This window comes from Giraffa tippelskirchi, chromosome 3, assembly GCF_054371585.1.
Source record: "Giraffa tippelskirchi isolate mGirTip1 chromosome 3, T2T-mGirTip1v1.2.pri, whole genome shotgun sequence".
NCBI lineage: Eukaryota > Metazoa > Chordata > Mammalia > Artiodactyla > Giraffidae > Giraffa > Giraffa tippelskirchi.
This window is the reverse complement of record NC_137277.1, coordinates 25,339,699-25,351,738: the sequence shown is the minus strand read 5'-3', so window position 1 is coordinate 25,351,738 and position 12,040 is coordinate 25,339,699. Positions and strand designations below refer to the sequence as shown.

The window sequence follows — 12,040 nt, the reverse complement described above, 5'->3', positions numbered from 1 at the left end:
AACCCAATTTGCTGATAAAATAACTGGCTACTTTATTGCTTTAGATCAAAAAAGTAAATGGAGCAAATTCTTAGCGGTAGGTGAATCTGAGTAAAGATTACACATCTTCTTTGTACTATCTTTGCAACTTCTCCAAATAAGACTTTTTAAAAAAATGTGTCCATGGAACCTAGACTTTCAGCCCAATCCCTATTTTAAATTGTTGCATGACCCTGAATGACTCCCTTTCTTTCTCTGGACCTTATTTTCTAGTCCAGATGGTTTCTAAGGTTCTCTCTGACTCTGGCAATCAATGTCTTACAACTCAGGTGGCTTCTAGACACGGCTTTGGAAAGAAGAGAGCTCCTCTGTCTCTCAGTCCACCAGTTACTTCACAACTTTATCCCACGTGCACACCCGCCCTCTCTCATCAGCCATAAACTTGCCCTTGCCCATCTCGTCCACCAGCCAGGAGGCCCACCTACTCTTTTTGAAGGCCTTAGGTCTCATTTTCTGGTAGCCTCCAGCTTCAGTTCACAACAGGCACGTGCATTTATCCCCCAAGAAACTACAACCCCCCAAATGCTTTGCGGCAACCTCCGGGCCTTCAGTACCACCAAAGACAAAAGGTTTTTCAGCGCGATTCAGCCCCTGCATGGCTTTTTGGGAATTGTAGTTCATCTGCGATGAGCCTGGGAACAACAGTAAGGCAGCAAGCCACCCTTCCCAGAATGCATAGCGCTCGTTTCCACCAATCCGAAGAGCGAATCTTGGAAGTAGGGCGGGGACGTGGAGGAGCTGTCCGGCGCACGCGCAGTCTGTGTTTCTGGGGAATTCATGTGGAGGTCAGAGTGGAAGCAGGTGAGAATGGTCGGGAGCGGCTGTGGTCCGTGTCCCGACGCCTCTGCAGTCCCGCTCTGCGTTTCCATTCGCCTCAAGTTTGGGAGGGCGGGGTGTGTGCCTGGGTCCGCCTCGTGTCGGAGGGGAAGGGGGTGAGCCTGGGAGGAGCCAGGAGTTGCGTGGAGTGAGGTAGGTGTGCATGGGGGCAGGGTGAGGAATAATCCAGAAGCTATTAGGAATGGAAAGGCCGAGGGGTCAGGACTGGGCGTCCTGATCACGGGAATGGAATAGTTAAGTGCACGGATAGAATGAAGATACTCAGAAGTTGAGGCCTGAGAAGGAGGGGATTAGGCTGAACTGCACGACGACGATGGGGCGGGGAAAGACAAAGTTTAAGTGCAAGAGCAGATTGTAGTAGAGAGGTCAGCCGCGCTTCCGCCCACCCCGCTTCTGCCCCTAGCCCCACCTGTTCCAGGGCTGTTGCTCGCGGTGCAGCTGTTTAGTACCTTTTTGGCCGTCTTATTTCTCGTGATTTCTTGGCCCCAGAACGTCATCCAGGGCCTGCTTCCATAATAACAGGTCATTCATTCTTAATACCTGATGTTGAGAAACAGTGGTGAGGAGTTAAGCTGTGTCTTCTAGAATTAGACCTCCAGGTTCTAATCCTGGTTGCCTCCTTCATAGCCGCCTGATCTTAGGCTTCTCTTGTAATTTAACCTCTCTTTGTGCTTCCGTTTCCTCATCTGTGTAGTCCTCTACGTCATAGGGGTTGATGTGAAGATTAAATACACAAATTGCTGTTAGAAGACTGCCTATTGTAAAAGTTAGCTGCTACTGTTGTTTCGTTGTTGGAATCACGTTCTTTTCTGAATCAAAATCGCACAGAACCAACCCCACAGCCTCTCTTCTGGGGCCTGCAAGTCCAGGAGATGAGAGGCTGTTTTGGTATGGTGCTAAGTTTTCTATGGGTAATCCAGCCCATGCCTCCTTCCCATTTTGAACCGCTACCCCAGACGCCATTTCTTAAGTAGTAGAAAAAGAAGAAAGCAGAGGAAAAAGAAGATCAGAGGAATTGATTACACACTTTTACAAGCTGCAGAGTGTTATTTATGAAATGTCTTTCAGTTGAAGATTTAGAGCTCTCAGGAGTGGGGAAATAAATAGCTAGCTTGAGAAATGCATGTAATGCTTCAGAGATGGCTTCCTCTGAGGATTGGAGATTGAGTTGTTTTGTTTGTTTTGTTTTTACACCCTTAGGTGTGAGTGGGTCCAGCCAAAGGAGACATGGCTGCCAAAGTGTTTGAGTCCATTGGCAAGTTTGGTCTTGCCTTAGCCGTTGCAGGAGGCGTGGTGAACTCTGCTTTGTATAATGGTGAGGCACTGAGGGGTGGGGGGTCACTGACCTTTGCCAGAGGATTTTCATTGGTCTGCCTAGCCCATGTGACACTCCTGTTGGCAGCCACTTGCTGTGAATATATTTGTGACCAAGAAGGCTCACCTGCTGCCATCCTGCACCATATGATGGCCTTGTCATCAGAACCTCTGTCCTTGTAGCCATAGGTTCTCTCAGAGCCTTTATTTACAAAGAGCCTCCCAACTTAGTGGGCGGTTTTCACCTTCTCTTGTTAAAGTGATGCTGCATCAGTGTGTCAGGATTTTGCTGGCCAGTTGAAATGAAGAGTCTGTTCTCTTCTGCCTGTGTGGGGAGTAACTCAGCAAGGGCTTTAGATCTTTGGTGACCTTGATCTGAGCAGAAACTTTTGGTCTGCTCTAGTTGCGTTGTTGCCGAGAAAATGTCTTTGAAATGCATTGCCCAGCTTTTAACAGCGTAACCAGGCTTTAAGCTGTCTTTTGGGGACTTCCCTGGCAGTCCAGTGGTTAAGACTCTGTCCTTCCACTGCAGGGGGTGCAGGTTTGGTCCCTGGTTGGCAAATTAAGATCCTTCAGGTGGAACAGTGTGTCCAAAAATTTAAAAAATAAAAATAGCTAGGTTTTCTTCCAGTTTCCTGTGTGACCTTAGGCAAGTCACCTTCCCCTTCATAAGCCTCAGCTTTCTCGTTGGTCAAGCAGCAGGATTGAACTAGTTTATGTCTAAGACCCCTCCTGCTTTGATATTCTCTTAACTTTTCACTGTTGGAAAACAGCAGTAGATTGACCCATCTCACGCGAGACTCTGACAGCAGGAGGATTACTTTCAGAGTGAAGATACTGGACCAACTATAAAGTCCAAAAAGGCAGAGACAGAAAGCGGCTGATCAGAAAAGCCTGCTCTGCTTCTGTGGCCCAGCATTATACTCTGATTTTTTTGGCCACCCTGCATAGCTAGACTGTAATCACTATCGTTAATTTCTCTCTGAAATTAGCAAGACAGCTCTATAACCCCTGCAGACTTTAGAGAAACCAAGCTGTTGGAAAGAAAAAAATGAGGACTTCCAAATTTTAGGATTGCCATAGGAAGGGTGCTACTGCTGAGAACACTGGGTTAAATTGGAACCAGGATGGACTGAGTTTTAGAAGGAAGTTTTGGGAGCTGGTTCCTAGGAATGTGTTGGTGGGAGTTCACGGGTGGAGTGGTTAATCAGAAAATCAGCAGCCAGTTGTTTCAAGGAGGAAGAATGCTGAGAATAGATCCTGTTACCGAAGTCCTTGGGAGGACATGGGAATCACAGGGAGTGATTGCTTTGTTTTGTAGCTGTTAAGAAGCCTCTGGAGTCCTGAAGTGTGGGAAGACAGAGCAAGAGACCTACTATAGGAACAGAAAACACCAGGGGTCTATCAGACACGATCCTTTTGGTTAAAGGGTGAGGGGATTTTTCTGACCCATTGTTATCCTTCATTCCCAGTGGATGCTGGGCACAGAGCTGTCATCTTTGACCGGTTCCGGGGAGTGCAGGACATTGTCGTAGGAGAAGGGACTCACTTCCTCATCCCTTGGGTACAGAAACCAATTATCTTTGACTGCCGCTCTCGACCACGTAACGTGCCAGTAATCACTGGTAGCAAAGGTGAGTCTCATCTGTGGGTCAGGTAACGCAGAGTGTGTGGAATGGGTGCTGTGGGATCCAGAATGGGTTGAACTTCCCTAAATATTTTTCCTGAAGAGTTTTATATGGCTACAGAGAAAGAAATATACAAGCATGCCTCAAGAGATATGAGTTCAGTTCCAGACCCCTGCAACAAAGCAAATGTTGTAATAAAGTGAGTCACACAAATATTTTTGTTTCCCAGTGCATATAGATGTTTATCCCATACTGTATCCTATTACAGGTGCAATAGCTTTATCTCTAAAGAAACAGTGTACATACCGTGATTAAAAAATACTTTATGGCTAAAAATTGCTAACCATCATCTGAGCCTTCAGTGAATTATAGTAGTAACATCACAGATCACCATAATGAATGTAATAATATTGGGAAAGTTTGGAATATTGTAAGAGTTACCAAAATGTAACTCAGAGATTTTATTGGTAGTTAAGAATCTGCCTTGCAATGCAGGGGATACCAGTTTGATCCCCAGTCAGTGAACTAAGATCCCACAACTAAGGCTGCACACGAGCCACAACTAGAGAGTCCCCGTATCCCAGCAAAAGATCCCGCGTGCCACAACTAAGACCCAAATAAATATTTTTTATAATGTGACACAGACATGAAGTGAGCAGGTGCTGTTAGAAAAATGGTGGTGATAAACTTGCTTGATACAGTGTTGCCCCAGACCTTCAGTTTGTAGGAAATACGGTGTATGCAAAGCACGATTAAATGAGGTGTGCCTGTATATTCAAGATACACACACAACTGTACAAATTTAGAGAAATGAACAGATATATTTCAATAGTTGCATACCGATCCAGTTTTAAAGAAATCTGAATGTGCCTTTGCTCTCTCTCTTGGTTGACCCTTCCCATCAGTTCTTGTTCCTCCAGGGTGACTGTAAACTGATCTCCAGCCGTTGTGTTTGCCTTCACAGCTGACTTACCCTTTCTCTTGCTTGCCAAGGCCTGTGTTTCCAGCAGTGCTGCCGTCACACTGTTACCTCCTGGGCCAAGGCCCATGTGCCTTAGAGCAATCTGGTGTCTGACGTGCCAGTGACTCCCTAGTTGGAGCCTGAAATGAACTGCTATCACGGTTCTCCCCCCGCATCGTACACACAGAGGTGCATGGCAGCAAATGGCGCGGCAGGTGCTGGCTCGGCCGTCACCTTTCTGTGCGGGAGGAGAGGATCGCTTGGATGTTGCTGGTGCTCGGCAGATGTTTGCTTTCTATAGTAGTGTCAGGCTTTGTTGTGGGTCGGAGGGTGGGGTAGTTCAGTGATGAGTAAGGCAGGAGCCTTTAGGAGCTCTATCTAGCTAGGGAGACAGACGTGGACAGGCATTAAGAATGGGGCATGGTGAGTGCAGCACGTAGGGGAGCAAAGGGGAACTGAGGAACGGGTGTCTGTGCTGGTGCTTGAAAATGAGAGGTGTATTGGACAGTGGAGAGGACAGGGTATCGTCTAATGTGTCCTGTTTCTCCCAACGAGGGAGGGGACGAGCCTCCTGTAAAGGGTCTGGCCTGCCTACTACATCAGAGGAAATCAACAGTGGGGTGGGGTTCATTAAGAAACATCTTATTTTAACTTAAAAGCCTTAACGAGCACGTGTGTAACCATTTCCCACCCTGGTGCCTGGTTCAGAACTCATCTCATGGGCACTTGGTCCCATGTTGTTGATGACTGCAAGCAGTGCCTCAGCTCCAGGCTCAACTGGATTGTCGGGGGAAGTTGTAATTCCCTGGGTCCTTTGACTGGTAATGAGAAGCGGCTTCTCAATGAGTCTGATAAGCCCTCACCTCTGTTGCATATTTGACAGAGTGCTTTTATTTTTTATTTTATTTTTTTCTTTTTTCATATCCGTAGGCTAGGGAGTAAACGAATAGAGTAACAGTCTCCATCCACATACACCCCAGCCTGTGTTTTAATGTCCCGAAGGACAGAGTGCTTTTATATCTGTTTCCTCCAGTTTTCCCCAACTTGCCTGGAAGGCAGATGATATCATCCCCGTTCTTACAGATGAGGAAATAAGCTGAGAGAGGCTAAGGCTCAGTGAGGCCGCGTAATAGGTAAACATCAGAGCTAAGGCAGCAGCCAGGCCCAGGACTGCTAGTCCACTGGACCCACAGTCACCTCTCCGAGGCATACTCCCGCCTTCAGCCACATTTACCCGGCCTTGGAGAGGCCTTATCCTAGAATTGTTGGCATTGGCCTATCTCTTTGCTTAAAATATTCGGTATTCCAGAGATTCCACAGCACCTACTAGACCTATAATCTGAATTTGCTCATGTCAGAGGGCATTCAGGACACGGAGAAGCTGTCATCACCATAATCCTTTGGAAGTTATTAGCGCTGGTGCTCTGCTGAGTTCTCTACCAAAGAAACCATGAACCTGTGCACCTCACCTTGAAGGGTTTGTTAATCAGCAACTTTACTTACAAATGGTAGCAGATTGGCATAGGGGAGGTCATAGGAGGGCATGTGATTTGTATTTTTAACTCCAGCATTTGGGCCCTGCCCTCAGATCTACAGAACGTCAACATTACCCTACGCATCCTCTTCCGGCCGGTTGCTAGTCAGCTTCCTCGCATCTTCACCAGCATTGGAGAGGACTATGACGAGCGCGTGCTGCCGTCCATCACTACAGAAATCCTCAAGTCCGTGGTGGTGAGTGAGCAGGGCCTCGGCCTCGAGCCAAGCCCCCAAGAGCGCACTCGGTAGCAGGAAGAGCTTGGTGATGACTGATTGGGATTCTACTTCTTTGCAATCATGACTGGCTCCTCTGCCTTCCCTTGGAACCAGGCTCGCTTTGATGCTGGAGAACTGATCACTCAGAGAGAGCTGGTCTCCAGACAGGTGAGCGATGACCTCACAGAGCGAGCAGCGACCTTTGGGCTCATCCTGGATGATGTATCCTTGGTAAGGGACTTGGGGAGCCTGTGGGGGGTGGGGGTGCCTGGCTCCATTTCTGGGTAGATACTGTGAGGTCCTACCTTCCACTTTCCTTGATGAAGACTTGAAAACATGGAACCTTCTTAGTGGTATGAGACAGTCTCCTTGGGTTTATTTTCAGATGAGGATTCTTTTACCACCCCTGTGCCACAGACATTTCTATTTTGATATTTGGTCCTACCCAGGTGGTCCCTAGCCACTAGATTTTTTGCCTTCCCCAGACTGAGTGTTCCTCACAGCTCCCCAGGAAGTGTTGTCATGTTTACCTCGTTTGACACAGACAGAAACTCCCTGGTAGAGGCTAGGGAGCAGCTTGGATAGTCTTTTCTCCCTTGCACAGACCTCCCAGCCTGACCCTTGGGAATTTCCTAACACCTAGGGTTTGAAGTGCAGTGACGTGAACTTTGAGAACTCCCCATGAAAGGTGATAGAGTGTAAATGAATGGTTCTGTCCCCCAAAGCCTGATATGGGGGCATCTCTGAGGCATGAGTTACCCTCTTGAGACTGTGTGGTGTGTGTATTTATATGACATTGAATGCTGCAGTGCAGACAGAAAGCAATACAGGCAGGATAGCATTTCAGATCAGGGAGGGTGAGGGAAAGGGGTCGTGTTTCTGATTCTCTGGGAAAAATCATTTGGAGTGATTTGTTCGGGTAGTGAGGTAGAGTGTTTCCTGTTCCGTTCTCCTGCGCGTCGCTGGGGAAAGGCACTGTTTCCCACTCAGCATCTGTGCAGCTGTTTAAACAGTTACCCTGTGCACACCCATTGCTCACCCCAGGGCACTGCCTCCGTGGAAGGCTTTTGGGTTCCCTCTACTGGCTAGACGCCAGGCTGCAGCTACTTGGCCCTTGCGACCGGAGCAGTTTCTCAGGCTGCAGCTACTTGGCCCTTGTGACCGGAGCAGTTTCTCAGGCCCTCCCACTTAGTGTTAATCTAAACACCTTGGCCATGAGAACATAGTAAGTAAAAACCTAAGGAGAACCTTGGCATTTTGCTAAATTTTAACCACATAGTCCATTCTGGAGAAATGCGGGTTGACCACAAGAAACAGTGTCTAAGAGGTGTGAGGAGAAAATTAGATTTCATGGGGAGTTTGCTGCCTTCAGCTGGCCCTTCTGGAAAGAAATTTTATTCCTTAATTGCACATTTCATTTTCATTTCTCAGGATTGTATTTTCTTCCCCAAACTTTGAACAAGAGTCCAGAAATGGAGCAAGCAAGGTAGAACAGCTGCAGTTTAACAGTCAGGAGTGTTAAAAATTCTAAAAAGACAATGGACTGCAATTTACTCTCCAGAAGAGGTTTTGAGCTGCCTATTTTTTTTTTTTAAAGCAGAGGTTGGGAGGGTGGGGGTGGAATGAAACAAGTAGAATTTGAAAACCCATACTATTCTCCCCTTTATTCTTCCCATTTAATAAAAAGTTAGCTAAATAAATGAGATTAGGCTTTAGGAGTGCTGAGCTCTGTTCCCGTTGTTTGCACTTGGTCGCTTCTGTTACTAGGGAAGGCCTATGCATAATCAGCATTTTAAACCTTCACCCCAAGCAATAATCTTTACCTGCTTTCTCTTTCTTTTAAACCCTTTACCAGAAGCACTTGCTCATAAGGATCACTGTGATTTGCAAAATCATGGTTTGGAAGTCTCACTCGTCTTCTTCCTGTTTTGTGATGGAGATGCTGTGAGAAAGCAGTGGACTGGTTAATCTATAAGCAGAGAGCCTCACACTCGTGAATCCTTGAGAACCAGCTGCATTCCTCACTCTCAGGGGCTCAGTTTTCCATCTGGTCTCTCTGGGGGCTTTGAACAGGCCATCAAAGGACCTTGGCAGAGCGCTAGTCGGTGGTGGGGGTCCTGGAGCCCGCAGGTCTCCTCCTAGGGAGGCGGTCAGTTGAGTAGACACCTTCTGGTGCCCACTGGCTGTTTCCTACCTGAGGATGACAGTGATGAACAGGAGCACTTTGGGCAGCTGGGGATTCTGGGCTGTGAACTCAGTTTGGACACGGATGTGGAGGTGGAAGGGTGTTCTGGCCTCATGCTATCTCCAGCTGCTAGAGCCATTCCTGGCCTCTTCCTCCAGCCGCCATGGGGGCTCTGCAGCAGCCCTGTTGAAGCAATTACAATGCCTCATCTTGCTCTCACTCTCTCCCCTTAGACGCATCTGACCTTCGGGAAGGAGTTCACAGAAGCGGTGGAAGCCAAACAGGTGGCTCAGCAGGAAGCAGAGAGGGCCAGATTTGTGGTGGAAAAGGTGAGTGCTCAACCAGATGGCAGGAGCCTCTCTCCCCTTTCTCCTGTGCTAAGCCGCCTCGTTTGCTGGGTGGCCTGGAAATTCATCATCTGTCATCTCTTCTTCCGGGATCATCGGAAGGGGATTGAAAGGACTGTACTCCTGCAATTGGTTCCAGAGTCTTTAGGGTCTAGTCAGGGATATGTGAGGTTATGTTCCTAAATCATTGAAGAGTAATTTCTTTTCCACGTCCCTAAGATCAAAAACACTCTCCCACAAATAAAAATGTTTCTTCTGGAATATTTTCAGCTTCACTGGGAAGTCATTTTTAACCGTGGTTACACAGTGAAAGCTGACAGCCCAAAGGATCAAACGTTGCACCAGATACACTATTGTCGCTGGATTTTTTTCAAGCACTAAATCCATCCAGATGTGTCAGAGTGTGCTGGGATGCAGTGGATTTGCACAGGGCCTGGTCTTCTAGTCTTTGCAAAGGTGTATTTATTTCATGTATCTCCTTCTCCCCACCACTAATACACTTGGATTTTTATTCCTAATCCAAGATGCCTTAGTTCTTAGAATCAGGCAAAGAGAGAGAAATGCTGCTACTGCTGCTGCTGCTAAGTCGCTTCAGTCGTGTCCAACTCTGTGTGACCCCATAGACGGCAGCCCACCAGGCTCCCCCGTCCCTGGGATTCTCTAGGCAAGAATACTGGAGTGGGTTGCCATTTCCTTCTCCAGTGCATGAAAGGGAAAAGTGAAAGTGAAGTCGCTCAGTCGTGTCCGACTCTTAGCGACCCCATGGACTATAGCCTAAGAGGCTCCTCCGTCCATGGGATTTTCCAGGCAAGAGTACTGGAGTGGGGTGCCATTGCCTTCTCCGAGAGAGAAATGGGTAGACGTTTAACTTAAGAGAATATAGACTCCGTGTGGGTGGAGATTTTTTTTTCTTTTTTCTGTCTCTCTCCAGCATCTAGAACATGTCCAGAACCGTGCCTGAGGTAGATACTAGGTATCCATAAACATTTGTTGAGTGAATAGCCCCAGAGTCTCAGTTGAGCAGCTGTGTGTTAATCTCAGAGAGGCTCTGCACTGGGCTCTCCTCCCACCCTTCTGGAGGTCATGCATTGTAGATAGACGTCAGCATGTTGATAAGAGCTGGGAAAGCCAGGAGGTCTTGTACTGGGTGCCCAAGTTCCTGGTCAGGAACCCCTTCAGCCCACACTCTAAGGAGCATCCTGTGCCTGCTGCTCCTACTTGGCTGCACTGGTTTTGATGAAAGTTGCTTTGACTTGGGCCTGGAGGGAAAGATGAGGATTTAGTCTACTTTTCTTTCTCTCTTGCTTTCCTTGGCCTAGGATCCTCCAGGCTCAGAGTAGGTGGCTGGCCTCAGTTGCTGTTAATGTTATTGAGGACTTTGAAATACAATAGCTCTCTATACAGCCAACAGAAACGTGCCCCTATAGTAGTGAGCAGTGGGCATGACAGGGGAAAGGAGGATTGGGTGAACAGTGTTTGTTGAGCCCTTCTGAAGTGGGAGGTAAAATCCCAGAGCTCATTCAGGACCCAGAGAGGGTGCCTAACACAGTCCTTTGAGGCTGTAACCCTCCATCCACGCCTCAGGGTGTCATCTTGGTCTCTGCCTCCACCCTCGCAGGCTGAGCAGCAGAAGAAGGCAGCCATCATCTCTGCAGAGGGAGACTCCAAGGCGGCGGAGTTGATTGCCAACTCGCTCGCCACTGCAGGCGACGGCCTGATTGAGCTGCGCAAGCTGGAGGCCGCAGAAGACATCGCATACCAGCTGTCGCGCTCGCGGAACATCACCTACCTGCCCGCCGGGCAGTCGGTGCTCCTCCAGCTGCCCCAGTGAGGCCCACACCTCCTGGGCCATCTGGACCACAGCCCCAAAGTTGCTCAGCACCACCTTCCTTCTCCTGCCCCAGAAATCACTGTGAAACTTCATGATTGGCTTAAAGTGAAGGAAATAAAAGTAAAATCACCTCAGATCTCTTAATTACTAAATCAGATGAAGCTCTTTGATTCTTCTCATTTCCATCCCCTTTTTTTTATTTACTTCCTTACCCAAAATTGCTAAGTGCCTACACAGACCAGCTTGGCTCCTGTCTTTGGGGCCGGCTGGCACTCCTGCTCAGGCACTGACAATTGGCAGAAGAAAAGCAGGGCCTTGTGTGTAATGAGCTGGGAGTCAGTGGGAGGCCTGAGTAAACTTGTAGCCTCCAACCAACCCTTCATTCAGGATTTGAGGAAGATGGCACACACAGATGAATGGTGAACACAGGCCTCAGGTTTCTCCAGTGGTTCCTGAAGAGAGGTGCTGGGGAGGGTCAGAGAGGAAGTGATCCATCTCTTACCATAAAGCTGATGCTCTTTAACTGCGGGACCAGCAGAAGCAGGTGTGTACAAACGGCATGGGTTGAAGAATCTGCCTCCATGAAGGTGGGTGGGCCTGATTTGATTTGCTCTCCCCCTGCCCCAGAGTCCTGGAATGTATTTGAATAGAGAGAGCAGGCCTGGACCGAGATGAGAGTCCTGTGGCCTTCTCTCCACCTCCCACCTTCATGTCTCAAATACCCAGCGGATTTCCAGCTTGAAGGATTGCATCCGGCCAGAGCTGTACGAGCCTGCCAAAGACGTGTGTATCCAGTGTTCCTGGCTCCCTGGTTCAGAGGCTGCCCTTCTAGAGGGCTCTGTGCCTGTGCCTTGAAGGAAATGACCATGGGAAGAAGACAAATGTGTGTAAACTACTGTCAATAAATGACACCCAGACCTTCTAGCTCAGTTTGTTTTGTTTGTTTGTTTGTGGGAGCCATGGGCTCAGGACAGAACATTCCAGCAGTCTGTGTGTGCACATTTGTATCACCAGAGAGGACAGACTCTCCAGCAGGGCAGGAAATGCTTTGGTTTCAGAAAACTCTGGGTTGCCATGTTCCAGATCCATCCCCAGCCTGAAATGAATCAATCAGGGATGTCAAGTGAGGTTTATCATGACATGAGT

At 48.2% G+C, this 12,040-nt stretch overlaps 1 protein-coding gene and 1 non-coding gene across 5 annotated transcripts; one reads left to right on the top strand and one right to left on the bottom strand.

Annotated features, from left to right (window-relative positions):
• The first annotated feature begins 807 nt into the window (after positions 1-807).
• PHB1 (prohibitin 1) lies at positions 808-11,818 on the top strand. 4 transcript variants are annotated; one of them, XR_014080191.1, is made up of 8 exons: positions 808-840; positions 2,077-2,191; positions 3,663-3,824; positions 6,368-6,510; positions 6,646-6,762; positions 8,950-9,045; positions 10,682-11,438; positions 11,522-11,818. XR_014080191.1 is itself a non-coding variant. In XM_081582566.1 (7 exons), exons 2-7 carry the CDS (start codon positions 2,104-2,106, stop codon positions 10,892-10,894), a joined length of 819 nt encoding a protein of 272 aa, XP_081438692.1. In that variant the 5' UTR covers positions 808-840; positions 2,077-2,103; the 3' UTR covers positions 10,895-11,818. The 4 variants fall into 4 exon arrangements, 2 of the variants coding, with proteins under 2 accessions (XP_081438692.1, XP_081438693.1); XR_014080192.1 differs by having other exon boundaries at positions 808-1,008; XM_081582566.1 differs by having other exon boundaries at positions 10,682-11,818.
• LOC145543989 (small nucleolar RNA SNORA36 family) lies at positions 5,702-5,783 on the bottom strand. Its single transcript, XR_014081217.1, has one exon. It is a non-coding gene; the product is annotated as a small nucleolar RNA SNORA36 family (small nucleolar RNA).
• Positions 11,819-12,040: the final 222 nt, after the last annotated feature.

Bases quoted from the DNA above. Each gene is read 5' to 3' on its own strand.
- PHB1 (XM_081582566.1), top strand. From the start codon at position 2,104: ATGGCTGCCAAAGTGTTTGAGTCCATTGGCAAGTTTGGTCTTGCCTTA. The intron at 2,192-3,662 runs GTGAGGCACTGA...CTTCATTCCCAG, and splicing joins GAACTCTGCTTTGTATAATG to TGGATGCTGGGCACAGAGCT. The intron at 6,511-6,645 runs GTGAGTGAGCAG...CCTTGGAACCAG, and splicing joins AAATCCTCAAGTCCGTGGTG to GCTCGCTTTGATGCTGGAGA.